The 15162-nt window shown below is 35.9% G+C and overlaps 1 protein-coding gene across 1 annotated transcript; it reads left to right on the top strand.

Moving 5' to 3' along the window:
- The first annotated feature begins 1393 nt into the window (after nt 1-1393).
- Nucleotides 1394-14747, top strand: LOC127975306 (E3 ubiquitin-protein ligase HACE1). The gene is made up of 13 exons (XM_052579255.1): nt 1394-1716; nt 6260-6328; nt 6634-6721; nt 7463-7574; nt 7663-7760; nt 8411-8498; nt 9114-9263; nt 9602-9798; nt 10752-10883; nt 11554-11652; nt 11944-12014; nt 12999-13112; nt 13325-14747. The coding sequence occupies exons 1-13, from the start codon at nt 1412-1414 to the stop codon at nt 13425-13427; spliced, it is 1626 nt and encodes a 541-aa protein (XP_052435215.1). The 5' UTR covers nt 1394-1411; the 3' UTR covers nt 13428-14747.
- The last annotated feature ends 415 nt before the right edge of the window (nt 14748-15162 follow it).

The raw sequence follows: 15162 nt of genomic DNA, 5'->3' as shown, positions 1-15162 counted from the left end.
ACTACATTTCAAATGTATTTTATATATAGATTTATTTATTTTTTTTTTATCCCAGACCAAGAATTTACACTCAATATTAAAATCTGAAAATCTATCATAAAAAAATATGAACTTTAAACATATAATTTAAAATTATGATTTATGATGGTCTCTAGGGTGGTCTATAATGGATATATTTTGCCACTAAAAAGCATTATCAAAGGTTTGTTTGCAAGGATATAAGATGCTTTTAAAAATAAATAATAGTAAATATTTTTGGTGAGTCTTTTTTAATTTTATTTTACATAAATTAAAACTTTAATTCTTTTAAATTATGGAACAAAATGAAAAGAAAAACATACATACATACAAAAAGCCAACTTTTGTTTGAAAATGGCCAGAAATGTTATTTCCAAATGCAGTTAAACACAGTAACTAATGAGACTGTGAAAATAGTTTATTTAACTTTGACTATAATAATTTATTTGCTCATCAATCAAGTCATGAGACAAGGATTCAAATAAGTCCAATAAGACAGATATTTACAATGTCATAGACTAGAGAGTGTATTTCTAAATATCAATACATCACATCACCCTAGTGTCAAACACTGCACAGATGAGCAGTGTTTGGAATAACGCCGTTTAAAAGAACGGCGTTAGGTAACGACGGTTTTTTTTCAGTAACGGGGTAATCTAACTAATTACTTTTCCCGTCGTTACAACGCTGTTAACATTACTGGACGTTAAACACGCATGCACGTAAATGTGCGCGCACGCACGCAACAGCTAAAGAGAGATTCGCAGCAGCAGCAGAAATGGCGAGTCAGGAGCAATCCAATGTAAAGTTGCCATTTTCAAGGTGGAGATATAAGCACTACTTTAAATTAATTGTGGTCAAAGGCAAGAAAGTGTATGTAATGTGTACATGTAATGTGATACACACGCATCTACAAAGCTAGTGGCCAAAACAACTTTTCTTACAAAGATAATACTTGAAGTGCTGAATGAAACTCTTGCTGTCTGTTGACGTGCAATAAATATTGAAAGTTATGTACGAACACCTGTCTGTTCTACTCATTTTAACTGACTTGTGAAAACTGCTCAAAACATTCTTTTTATTTCACATATAGCAACTTTATTTTTTTATTTTTTTTACAGTAACGCAAATAGTTACTTTCCTGGTAACGAGTTACTTTTATTATAGAGTAATTCAGTTACTAACTCAGTTACTTTTTGGAACAAGTAGTGAGTAACTATAACAAATTACTTTTTACTAGTAACGTTCCCAACAGTGCAGATGAGCAAACAGGCTGCCATAGAATGGAATAGTCTCTCGCAATTGGAAATACCTCTCACAAAGCAGAGCCTTCTCTGGTCTTGTACAGCACATCTGTATTGAAGTGATGTTTTCTCGTGTTGCTGTCTAGCCTATGGAGCTGTTGTGGCACTCTCTTGATGAATGGCTGGTCCTCATCTCCACCGAGCTGGATAAAGAGAGCACAGACGCAACAACCTCCTCCTCAGGAAACGACATTGCATCACTCTTCTTGAAAAAGCAGGAGGTCGACCCTTCTGTTTCCAGCGAAAATCCCCCTCTGTTGCTGGACGCCAAGTCCGTGATGAAGACGCCGGAGGGCTACGCCGATGGTCAGGATGTCATCTCTATGATAGCCAATCGCCTGAGCGCTGTGATCCAGGCCTTCTACATGTGCTGTTCCTGTCAGATGCCACACGGGTAACGACTGACCTCAAACTTAAACGTTTTGGTAACACTTCAGGATAGGGACCAGTTCTTACTATTAACTAGTTGCTTATTAATGTGTAAGGGAAACAGGTCAATTTAGCTGTTTTATGTCTGATCACTGAGTCAGCCAGTGATTCATTGAAAGAACTGTAGGGCTGTAAAAATGGCTGAAAAACGACATTCAAATGTTTTATAATTATTTAAAAAAATTATATTATATTTGAATTTACCATTTTTTGATTAAATTGAAAATGCATAATTTCAGTTAGAGTGAAGAAAAGCTTTTGACTTCATTCCTCAGGCCACAACAGGGCGCATCGAGCAAAATATTACAAATGCACGTTTATCCTAGGGGTGTAAGAAAATATCGCGATATTTTGTTTGGAGATACTGTATCGATTCTCAAAAACGTAATATCGATATAAAAAAAAAGAAAAATCATACAAGATTCATAACTGTTGTTTCGTTGTGAGTATATTTCCCGACCGCTAGATGAGTCTTCATCTCTGAACAAATCCTGAGTGACAGGAAATGCATAAGAGCATGCTACTAATGTTAGCATTAATGTAGTTTGCTGCTAGTAATGGAAGGTGAAAGATTTGTCCCAGTTCGTGTTTCGGTGTACAAAGCTGAAGTTTTCTGTCATTAAGGCTTCTGTGGTAACGTCCACCACGTGACTGGGGCTCTGTCGTCACCTCGGTTCCGCCACTTGCTGCGACCAGTGTGAAGAGGCTCACGCTATAGGCGGGAAGGCCACCCCGCTGCTTGTAACTCTTTGACTCGGATAACTGCAGCATTTTGGGGGCGTTTTGTGCAATTGTTGCATTGCTCGCATCGTGGTTTTCAGCGGCGGTGGCAAAATTAGTATGACATTTGACCTTCATTAGACATCCGTTTTGTTTTTGCCAGTTAACCCTCTGGAGTCTAAGGGTATTTTTGGGGCCTGGAGAGTTTTGTCATGCCCTGACATTTGTGCTTTTTTTTTTTTTTTTTTTTTTTGCGGACTCTTTGTGTCTGTTATGTTTTGAGCCCAAACTAACTCAGATAGTCATAAATATATGCCCTTTAAGTTGCACAAGGCTTAATTTAAAAAAAAATATTTATTTTAATTTACAATAAATAAATAACCTTTTAAATTAATTAAACAATTTAACTATGTGACATTATAATATAAAACCAATACTAAAATGTTCAGAAAAAAAATCCCTGTTATTGCACAGGTTCAAATTTTTGAATTACCGTTGTATGTGTTTTAGAATAATTTTACAACTTTTAATGTATGCATTAATATGAATCCATTTAACGACAATACCATTTGAGAAGGTATCAAACCAACTGTAATACATTCAGAATATTATTCTGTATAATGCACAAGGCTTGGTTTTTCAGATTATGCCTTTATTGTTTTTGTATTGTTTTATTTTATTAAGGTATCCTGCAAGCACTTACATTTTTCCCCCTTTACTCGTACTGCACAAAAAGTGGTTCAATAACGTTGAATGTTACAGGAACTGATTACAAGTGCAGATCCCACTGTGTTCTGGTTAAACAATTGTTATTTATTTATTGCTAAGGTTTGCATATAGTGGTGTTCATAATGACACTTTTCCTTACAATATATACTATTCCTAAAATAATAAATATCCACATATTTTGTCTTGCTTACAGTATCACAATATATCGAATTGCAACCCCTGTATCGTGATACGTATCATATCGCCAGATTCTTGGCAATACACAGCCCTAGTTTATTAAAAGTGAAAGATATTCATTTGTAAGTCAATCATCACATATTGAATCGATTTTTAACTGGCTCGCAGTTAATCGTTACATACATTTTTCATTTAAAAACACGCGTTGCAGTGGGTTGCAGCATGACTATATGTGAAAAAATTGCATAATGTTTAAAATAATGTTTATAAACCAATTATAATTAAGTTGATTAAGCAACTATAAACAAAACAGCATGATGTATGTATGCACATTTTAATACAAAGGGCCGTAAACCAATCACACAGAGTTAGGGATGTAACAATTCAATCAACTTACGATTCGATTCACGTTTTTGATTTCACGATTCAACAATTTTTGTATTATATATATATATATATATATATATATATATATATATATATATATATATATTAGGGCCGGGACTTTAACGCGTTAATTGAGATTAATTAATTACACAAAAAATAACGCGTTAACTAAGATTAATTAATTACAGAAAAAAAATTCCCGCATTTTTAATAACTTATTTTTGCACCGCGGAACGTTTCTCACTGGATGAGTTTCGGCGGGACCGATTATACTGGAGCACCAACTAGCGTTCGCATTCGCATATCACCGCAGCAGCACATCGAGCCTCAAGTATCACCTCAACGCAAAACATATAGCAGCTAGCGTGGACTTTACATTTTATGTTGAACTATGTATTATTTTGTTGGTGCAACAGTTTATGTTGAACTCTTTATTGTTTTGGCCAAGGTTTGTATACTTAGTATGTTATGGCCTCTGAAGCAACAGAGAGATGTTTTCTAATAGTCAGGGTTTCCAATGTTCTGAATGTAATTGACAGTATTGTGTTTTACTTAAAAAAAAACACTTTACAGAAGGTTCCAGCACCTATAAGCTTCCTGAATTTCTGAAATGTACTATTTCTAAATTGTTTCTAAATATGCTATTGCTACACTTAATGGCAAAAATTGCACTGGTCTGCTAGACTTGGTTGAACAAAAATAAACAATATTTTGTTGCTTAAGCTTATGTATTCAGTCATTATTCAATGGTATACTATAAATCCATGTGAAAAAAAATTACTTCTCACTGTTCTCAGGTCAAATATTTATATGCGATTAAAATGTGATTAATTTCGATTAATTAATTACAAAGCCTCTAATTAATTAGATTAATTTTTTTAATCGAGTATATATATATATATATATATATATATATATATATATATACTCGATTAAAAAATATATATATAAAATAAAAATAAAAAACTAGATTAGTCAAATTATAAATTAAATTTGTCCTTTTATTATTGCTAGTACAAAATGCTGCACATTTCTTTGTGAAAATGAAATATAACACTATATTAATATAGGATTTTTTTATTACTTTTTAAGCATAATTTTCCTTTTTTGTGTATTTTGATTGCTTCTATTGTCCTCATTTGTAAGTCGTGTCTTGACCAAATAGTCATAGTCTTTTCTCGGGGTTTTGCTATGTTTCTCCTCCCAATACATTTATCAGCATGTTATCTTATCAGTCACATGGGTTGGAATTTTCCCGCTCTCGCAGAATATAATTTGGGCAAGATTTCTATAACAAGAATATAATACATTTTACAAAGTACTGATTGATAGAAACATTTAAAGCATGAAAATTCAAACTCATACATATACATGTAATGGTAGTTTCTGTGCTGTTCTTTGTGAACGCGAGAATGTGTTCTGTGAGGATCAAAGAGACTAAAATGTTTCATAAGGAATCTCAGTCTGGTTCTTTTCCTGGGTGGGGAAAACCACCTTTCTATCATGGATTTACATGTGATGGTCATGCTGTACCTCTCTTTGACCATTAATCTTGGTTACTTGCCCCAAATTTGACAAACTCATTCCTGAGTTGGAACTATCAATACGTGTTCTTTGTTTTAATGCTGTGAGCTGCTCAAAGCTGCTAGAGGGTGAACGTGCTTCAGACCCAGAGCGCCAGGGTATTGTGGACAGATTTATGATGATGTCTTGTTTTCCTGGGCCTCTTTGTGGAATTTGGATCTTTGGGTTGTTCCAAAACCAATCTGATCGAATCTTAAATTGTCTGATTCACTCTGATACCCTACACATGCATGTTACTACTATATTTCCTTTTTAATAGCACTTATAAAGCACATATTCTGCATGAGCATGTTCTACATCTTAATCTTGCCCAATACTTAAACTTAACTTTCTTACTAACTATTAATAAGTAGTAATTAGGAGGTTATTTAGGGAAAAGTCTTAATAATAAGTGAGATAATAATAGTTAATAGTGAGAACTGGAACTTCAAGTAAATTGTGACCAAAGTTTCTTTGCACTTCACACAGAGGATTTTAGAAACTAAACTTCAGAGAACAGCTTGTTCAGAAATCTTCATACTTTTGAGATCTCGACCATGGTGCTGGCGTTGCTGAGGACATGGGTTTGATTCCCAGCGGGAACACACAGGGTGACCAAATGAATAACTTGAATGGATAAAAGCATGTGAACTTTAAAAGTGGAGCTAAAAGCTACAGAAGTGTGGAATGTGACCCCTGGGAAGTTCATGGGAAGTACAGGAGAACCAAGATGAGTGTTTTAATAGACGTGTACTCATGAGCTCATTCGGTGTGAGTGTTCATAATGTCTCTTCACCCCGACCTCACTGCCTTTCTAATGATAATGTTATTACACCATTAAATCTCTCTTTAATTAATGCATAATTTATAGACTCTCATCATCAAGTCCTGCACACTCTTATTTCATTTTCTTTTTCTTCTCTGATATCTAGCATGACCTCCCCTCGATTCATCGAGTTTGTCTGTAAACATGATGAAGTGCTCAAGTGTTTTGTGACAAGGTAAGTCAAGGGCATGTCTACTCCTCTACTGAAGCGTGCGTCCGTTCTCAAATACTAACTACACACCAATTCTGGTTGCACCAATTCTAGATGCACTCTGATAGGGCTGCATTAAAATCAATTCAACATTTCTTTAAAAATGATTAAACATCCACGAGTTTGGAATGACACGAGGATGGGTAAATAATAACATTTAATTTTCATGGGAACTTTTCTTTTAACCTTAAGTTTGGGGCTAGTGGTGTGTTTAGCCTATACTGTACTTGTAAAACACTTTCTCACTATTAATCATTTACTGTTTCCAGGAATCCCAAAATAATCTTCAACCACTTCCACTTCCTGCTGGAATGTCCTGAACTCATGTCTCGCTTCATGCATATTATTAAAGGACAGGTAAGCATGATGGGAGACTGAAATAGCTTTTGGAGTTAATGTACAATTTGCTAATGAGATCATGTCCCTGATTTGGACTTCATCGCGGCTCCTCAGCTCCCAAAGGGCCTGAAATACTTTTGGAGTTACGTTGAAATCCGATTTGAGCCTATTTAATGCATGTTGCTCTCAAGAATAAAATATTTTCCCTCATACTGTTTCATCTAAATGCATTAGAAGTATAGATACCGTATGTTTGATAAACTAAAGATTACCATTACATGTACATTTGAATTTCAAATAATTTTAAAACAACAAATATCTGTATCTCTCTTCTTGATCCGGGTGTTGTCCCATATCTTATCTTCTCAATGTATTTTCAGTTCAAATCTCACTGCTAAATGATTTTAATATATGAATACGGTTGCACTTTATTTTACAGTACGTGTACTTACATGCACTTATAGTGTACTTAAAGTGTATTTATCTAAGAAAGTTCTGGTAATACAAGGTAACTACATGGGGTAGGGTTAGGTTTAGGGGTAGGTTCAGGGTTAGTACCTAGTTATTACATAGTTATTGTAATTACTATAATAAGTACATAGTATGTACATGGGGAACAGGACTGTAAAATAAAGTCCTACCATGAATACAGTTGCGTATACAAAATATGTTTCTGGCCTAAGGATTCATGTGCAACAGGGTTTTAGTGAATGTAGCCACTTTTTTTTAAATATGTCTTTGTTTTCCTGTCTCCCTTAGCCATTTAAAGACAGGTGTGAGTGGTTTTATGAGCATCTTCTTGCTGGACAGCCAGACTCGGATATGGTGCACCGGCCAGTTAATGAAAATGATATTCTTCTTGTTCACAGAGGTGGAAGAATTTCTTCATTATCTGTTCAAAAGTTCCTTCATCTTTCAGGCTTCACCTCCTTCATTCATTTTTTATCATTGCATTTCAGACTCAATATTCCGAAGCAGCTGCGAGGTTGTGTCCAAGTCATCCAATGAGAAACTCAAACAAGGCATTGCAGTGCGGTTTCACGGTGAAGAGGGAATGGTAAGTTTGAACGTCTCAAACCTTGTAAATCACGTAACCCTGTCAGAAGAGAGAAATGATGTGAAACAATAAGCCAAAAGAGAGCATTTTTACCACATTTAAAAAGATAGATCACCCAAACATAAAAATCATGCCATTAATTACTCCCCCTCATAACAGACCAAACCCATAAAACCTTTGTTTATCTTCAGAACACACATTTCATCTTTCTTTTTGCTTTTGGAATAAATAGTAGATCAAAAATCGTGTTCGTCATAGTCTCTTATTCACCAATATAGAAGTACATCTGTTCTTGAGAATTATGTTTTATTAAAATCTGCCATACAGAGGTCCTTTAATACACAATATACATTTATATGAAATGATAAAATATTAATAAAACTCTACTATTCAATCAAATGTAAGAATATTCCTTAAAAAAAAAAAAAAAAAAAAAAAAAAAAAAAAAACCTAAACCAACCTCAGTTGGGCTACTGTCTGACCAAAATGAGGTGTCTTAGAAGGCAGCTGGTGATGCTTAAAATACATTAGGTAGCTGCATATTCTGCATACATTAACTATTTTACCAGGTGTTAAAGTATGTTTGCTTGGATTTTGCTAGAATGGAGTAGGATTAATGCCATGAATAACTTGATTCTGTCATTTTTCAGGGTCAGGGGGTGGTCAGAGAGTGGTTTGACATTCTGTCCAATGAGATCATCAACCCGGACTATGCACTGTTTACACAATCAGCCGATGGTAAAGATCTTATCTACAATACGAGTCGGGGTTGTGAATCTGAGTGACCAACTTGAACCTGTTTTGAAATCCACATGGAGTTCTGTCATTTCAAGTCACTGAACAAAAGTTAATGTGACTGTACCATTAAAATATAAATTATATGCACAGAATTAATGGGGGAAAAATACATTCTACAAAAACAGAAGTGCAGGAGAGGCCTCCGGTCTGTGAGACCTAGTGCTTGCAGAAGGAAAAGATTAAATCAGATTTGAGCCAGACAATGGCTTTTTAATTTTCTAGTGTGTGAAGAAGCACATTGGTCACTGCCAAGGGGGAAGCTTGATGTCGGCTGAGGGTCTGCAGGGCCATGAGCTCGGCAGGGAGTCGCATGCGCCATCAACGTCCTCCCGCTGAGAGATGTAGACATTGCCTCTAAACTCTTGACTATGTAAATGAAGCTTATGACTGAAACTGGCTACTGGGACTATGCCTTCAGATAAAACATTTTCTCTGTCATTATGCGCAAATAGACAACACCCCCTTCTCTTCGCAGATACAATGTGCTGTGTTTACAGTTTTTTATTTGTTTTGAATGTCAATGCTTGGATTTTGAATTCTCAAATTGTTGTACAGGTACCACGTTTCAACCCAACAGTAATTCTTCTGTAAACCCAGATCATCTGAACTACTTCCGATTTGCTGGTCAAATCCTGAGTCTGGCTCTCTATCATCGACAGCTGGTGAACATCTACTTCACACGCTCCTTTTACAAGCACATACTAGGTAACCCACTCCACTCACATAGTGTTTATATCAGAGAATTTACTTGTAAATAGTTCTGTATCAGCATATTTTTACATTGAATCTGTTTGTTATACTTCTTTTTGAGTGCATTCATACAGATTAGAACTTGTACAGACACATAGTTAATTAAGAGTGCTTTCATGCTAGCACTTTTGGTTTGTGCCTGGGTTTCATTGACATCAGAGTTTGGATCATTTGGCTGAAGAACCAATTTACCACAACACTATTAAACCAATATTCTGATAAACATAATCACCAACCGGAGTGTGTGCGACATGCATCATGTGTAAAAGTGTGTTTGTGTGGGATCTTTGCAGGCATCCCAGTGAGCTATCAGGATGTGTCATCCATCGACCCAGAGTATGCTAAAAATCTGCAGTGGATTCTGGACAATGACATCAGTGACCTTGGCCTTGAGCTCACCTTCTCTGTAGAAACAGATGTGTTTGGAACTATGGAAGAGGTCCCTCTCAAACCAGGAGGAATTGCAATTCAGGTCACCCAAGACAACAAGGTAATATATATAAAGATGGTCTGTAAGTAGGGCTGTGCAAAAAATCGAATGCGATTTTCATGCTCATCTCATTAGTAAAGATGCTCCTGTAATTAGAAGTATATCTCCAGCACGTGCGTTCAGATCAGGGTTGCCAGGTTTTCACATCAAATCCTGCCCAGTTGCTTCTTAAAACTAATCCAAAACTAGCCCAATTGCGTTTCCGGGAGGTTCCCCGATAAAAATTGTTAAACTATACATTTTTTGGAAGGGTTGCCCTGGCAAAATTCGCATTTTAGGGGCTAAATATCACGTATTGGGTATTGGGGTTGCTTCAAACCGCGGACATGAAAAACAATCGCAGACTTGGCAACACTGGTTCAGGTGGAGCGGCAGTTACTACACAGAGCCGTAGTCTACCGACAACTAACACAAAATCGTTTTTAAAATCGACAAAGAATCGCCTGCTATTTTAATATCGATTTTGTGTAGATTGTCAGTGAATTACGGCTCGGTGCAGTATCTGTGGTTGTTTTTCATGTCCGCGGGTCAAAGCGACCCCAATACAAATAACTTGATATTTAGCTCCTAAAATGTGAATTTTACCAAGGCAATCCTGCTAAAAAATGTATATTTTAACCCCGGGAAGCAATTTTGTATCGTGGAACCTTCTGGAAGCGCGATTGGTCTAGTTTTGGACTAGTTTTGAGAAGCAACTGGGCAGGATTTGTTGTGAAAACCTGGCAACCCAGATCTAAACGCACGTGCTGGAGATATACTTCTATCTTCTATCTGTTTTGTTTTATCATTTACACTTGCATGAGATGAAAAACCTTTTTTTTTTTATTATACGGGATATTTCCCCTAATTTGAGTCAGTCAGACTGCTGAGAACAAAGCATTGTGTCCATGATTGTGAAGAAGTGAATGATGGTGGGATTTTTGTCTGATTTGTCATCTTTCTGTATGTGTCAGGAGGAGTATGTGCAGCTGGTGACGGAGCTCAGGATGACCCGAGCGATTCAGCCGCAGATCAATGCCTTCCTGCAGGGCTTTCACACTTTCATCCCCCCCTCGCTCATCCAGCTCTTTGATGAATATGAGCTGGTCAGTAGATTCCTCCTCTCATCTCTGCATGAGACTCCTGCTTCTTTCTCTTTATATTCTCATGGAGTTTCTCTTTGCTATTTTCCTCTCCTGTGCTCACTGAAGAAACACAGACACACACACACACACAAAACAACAACAGCAAACATAGTATGGATTAAAATGAAAGCCATGAACACCAGAGAACTGAGCAAGTTAATAAGCTCACTCATACACAGTCTAAATCTTTTACATGCTGATAAATGTTATTTTCATTGACTAAAATGCCATATTTTCATTGACTTTGCCATTTCAGTCATTGAATGCAATGAATGATCATCAGATCATTTTGTTGTTGTTGTTCTTTCCATGAATGAGAAGGTTTACACCATTTTTTTTTCATATTAGTATAAGTGAATGGGGACTAGAACAGATATGAATGAATAAAATAACGCTTCTAAAGATGTAACGGTATTGTGATCAATAGTTTTGCCATGAAATTATTTGCTGAGAAACGACCTCTTTGCTTGTCCACTTAAAACACGGTGCCGCGAGATGCTTTGCACCAGGTTTGACATCAGGTGTGGCGTATTTGTAACAACATGAGAGTAAATGATGACAGAAAACTATTAAGAATGTACCAGAATCTCAGAACGTGTGTTTGATGGCATGGTATGTTTTTTGTGAGCAGGAACTGCTGTTGTCAGGCATGCCTGAAATTGATGTGATGGACTGGAAGAAGAACACAGAGTACACTAGTGGCTACGACCTGCAGGAGCCTGTCATACAGGTGCATACACAAAACAATGATGCTGGTTCATACAGACCGAAGATATACATCAAAATAAAATATACATAAGAAACCGTGATGTCAAGATGTTTACATTATAACATTAATGGTGAGACCACTGTAGTGGGTCAGAGATAACAACAGTAGCTTGGCCGAGAGTAAACTGTCTGATGGCTGCGGTGTAGTTATAATCATGTTGATTAAAAACTATAGAACTGAACTAAACGTATACCAGTATACCGTATAATCTTCCAGGCTGTGATTAGAGACTTGTGTGTGTTTTTGTTGCAGTGGTTTTGGGAAGTGGTTGAAAATCTCACTCAAGAAGAAAGAGTCCTCCTCTTACAGTTTGTTACAGGAAGGTACGCATAGTCATTTACTTATTCTGGCTCTTCATGATGTAGAAATATTGTCAGAAAGTGACTAAACATGACAATAATTTTATGACACTTGTAAGGTACAACATAGGATTTGAAAAATGTCAAGATTCCTTTCCTCCTTTTCTTCTTTTTCTAAAAATGTTCCAGTGAAAGCAAATATAACTGCAACATGGAAAAATAAGACGTTTCCTTTGAAAGCACATTTCTGCCATTGAATAATAGATTCAAAAGAGGAGATTCGACTTTTTATGTCCCTCTCACAATTGAGATGAAAAAAAAAAGTCAAAATTTAAAGTTTGTTTCTTCAGTTTGGATTTTGTATTTTGAGAACTGCAAGAAACAAGCTCCAAATTGTTACAGTTTTTAAGTGTAAGTCACGATTACTTATTTTTTAATTAATTGTATTTTATTTTAATGTATTTATATATTTTATGGTGGAAACAGGCTTCCATACTGTCCTGATAAGAGGCAACTTTTTTCCCTTTTTTTTAATTTATTTATTTATTTATTTATTTTTACATAAAAAATTGAGAGAGAAGAAATTGGAGAGACAGAGTTATTGGTTGGTTTAAAGAATGTTACATATTTTGTAATGGGTTAGTTTATATGTAATGTAGTTTACATACAAAATGATTTTGGTAAAATATGTAAAAATTTTAAGTGTTAAATGTTATATAAATATAAATATATATATTTGTTTAAAAGAATGACACGCACATAATTAAATGGCTTTGTTGAATGATTTTAACTGTAGCTAAGAGATAGCTAAGAAGGTCAAGAAAATGGCCATTTTAAATCGGGTACGAGGTACATATGGACATTTGATTGATTTAGACCTAGATCATGTTTTATGCTGTGTCAGTGTTTCTGTTATATAATACATGATTTGTTATGTCTAATATGTGCCACTGCCAAAAACATGGGATTAGTGCCTTTCTTTTAAGCGATGCTGTTTTCTTCTGACAGTTCAAGAGTCCCTCATGGAGGATTTGCTTTTCTGATGGGCGGCAGCGGTCTGCAGAAGTTTACCGTTGCCGCTGTGCCCTACACATCAAACCTACTGCCTACCTCTAGCACATGGTGAGAGACAGACGGATAGTGTTGTTCAGAAACACTAGAGGGCAATGTGGCTCTTCTCATGTTTCTGAGCTGTAAACACAGAGCTGCTTTAAAACATAATGATGAAGAATTGGAAGAGTGACAAAGACTAACACATAGAAAAAAAAGTGTGTAATGAAACCGGTTTGAGTCTCACAGTGTAGCATCACTTACCCATCTCTCTCTTCTCCTAGTATCAACATGCTGAAACTCCCAGAATACCCCAGCAAGGCTGTCCTGCGTGATCGTTTGCTGGTTGCACTGCATTGTGGGAGTTACGGATACACCATGGCGTGACGCCGGCTTCTGAGTTTGCTGAGGATTCTGCTCTGTGGACACACAAGGCACACATGGCTCAGTTCAGGGATTCTACAACACTTCGACTCAAAAGCCTTTATATTTCATTTATTTTTGGCACTAGGAAATGTATGACAAGGACATCGGTGAATAATGACATGAATTAATGAGACATCAGGCACTGGGGCTGTTTTCTACACGTGAAAAGGATGTTCAGGTCACATTTCGCCGTAAATTCAAAATAAGGATGTTTTGTTTTTCATTGCTGTAGTACTCATTTTTTTCTGTATCACACCAAATGCACAACTATTATAATTTTATATTTTTGCTACTTTTTTTTTTGTATTAGTATTATTATTTATTCAAATCCTTTACAATTTTACTTTTATTCTTATATATAATGTACACACACTTTTTTTTTTCTTTTTTTTTTTTTCAAAAAATAAATTTCATCATAAAAATAGGTTGAATATATACGTTTTTTGGTGACATATGACCTAGGCATGCTCTTCACGGGTTTCTTGAGGTTCACTCTTGCATATTTGCAAATGACTGAATCCAAACGGCCTGTTACATGCGAAAGTCAGATTTCTTTTACATTATTACATGTACTCCAGGCTGTATTATTTCAGTTATCTGATGCTGTTCAGCTCACGTCATGCTTGGACAGCATGTGTGTGCGGATGAAATATCTATAGCTTTCATCACTGCTCACAATGGTCAACACATTATTGAAAGTGGTCATTTTGAGCAGTTGTCTCTTTTGTTTTGTTTGAATTGTTTTGTTGCGTTGTTGTATTGGTCTCTTGTGGCACACTTTCAGTTAGTAGTCTAGAAAGTTCCTTACTCTCTCATGATTATTGTGCCATATATATTTGTATGTACTCAAATGTATTTAGTTATATATGAGGTTGTCAGCAAAGTCCAGGAATTCTTCATGTTATATCCGGTGTCTAAATTGTTTATGTGCTGCCAAGTTATTCAGTATAAATGATCAAATAATGTTATAGGTGTGCCAAATATTCACTCAAGCAAATCATATAATTTTCTCATAAGGACATGTCATGAAATGATTTTGGAAAGGAAAGTCATATAATTTAAGGAATGTGTCATATCTTTACTATTGGTTGTGGTTCAAGTGAAAATGAAGATATGTATCAAATGTATTTATTCTGATTTATCATGATTTTGGATTTAAATTTGTTTTTGTACTTGTAATAACTGTACTGTAAGTATTCTGTACAATCTTTTGGATATTACAGACGGGCATCCAAAATATTAAAGTATGCTTTTTATTAAAAATCAACCTAACTGATGCTATGATGCTGAATTTGTGTTTAATCATTTTAGCAGGTTTAAAAAAGTGCATGTCAGACTTTGTGTGTGTTTCATTGAGTTCCCTGAAAAATCTACAAAAACACTATTCAAGCTCTCATTTTATTCTGCTGAAGCTCAGCATGGCCACATGAACATGACCAAGCACCTTACAATGTGCTACACATCAGTTTCTGTCCACTGTTACCATAGTGTGCAAGAGGCCCTTGGCAGTTGGCGAAAGTGCAGTTTTGATATCACCTGCTCCCTACACCAGTGCTATTGTAATTGCAAGCTGCTCTCCATGGCAACGCAGCATCCAGAGCTAGAGCGACTCAGCATGGGGGCTCGCCCGAAGCTGGGACAGATGCGAACTAAACATATGTCACCATGACAGCCAAGCAAAAACTAGATTGAAAGA

This window comes from Carassius gibelio, chromosome B16, assembly GCF_023724105.1.
Source record: "Carassius gibelio isolate Cgi1373 ecotype wild population from Czech Republic chromosome B16, carGib1.2-hapl.c, whole genome shotgun sequence".
In the NCBI taxonomy this organism is placed as follows: Eukaryota; Metazoa; Chordata; class Actinopteri; order Cypriniformes; family Cyprinidae; genus Carassius; species Carassius gibelio.
Note: the sequence above shows the minus strand (reverse complement) of the source record. Positions and strands in the feature narration are given on the sequence as shown.

Coding starts and splice junctions, on each gene's coding strand:
- LOC127975306 (XM_052579255.1), top strand. CDS start 1,412: ATGGAGCTGTTGTGGCACTCTCTTGATGAATGGCTGGTCCTCATCTCC. Junction 7,761..8,410: donor TTCACGGTGAAGAGGGAATG/GTAAGTTTGAAC, acceptor GTCATTTTTCAG/GGTCAGGGGGTGGTCAGAGA. Junction 11,653..11,943: donor TGCAGGAGCCTGTCATACAG/GTGCATACACAA, acceptor TTTTTGTTGCAG/TGGTTTTGGGAAGTGGTTGA.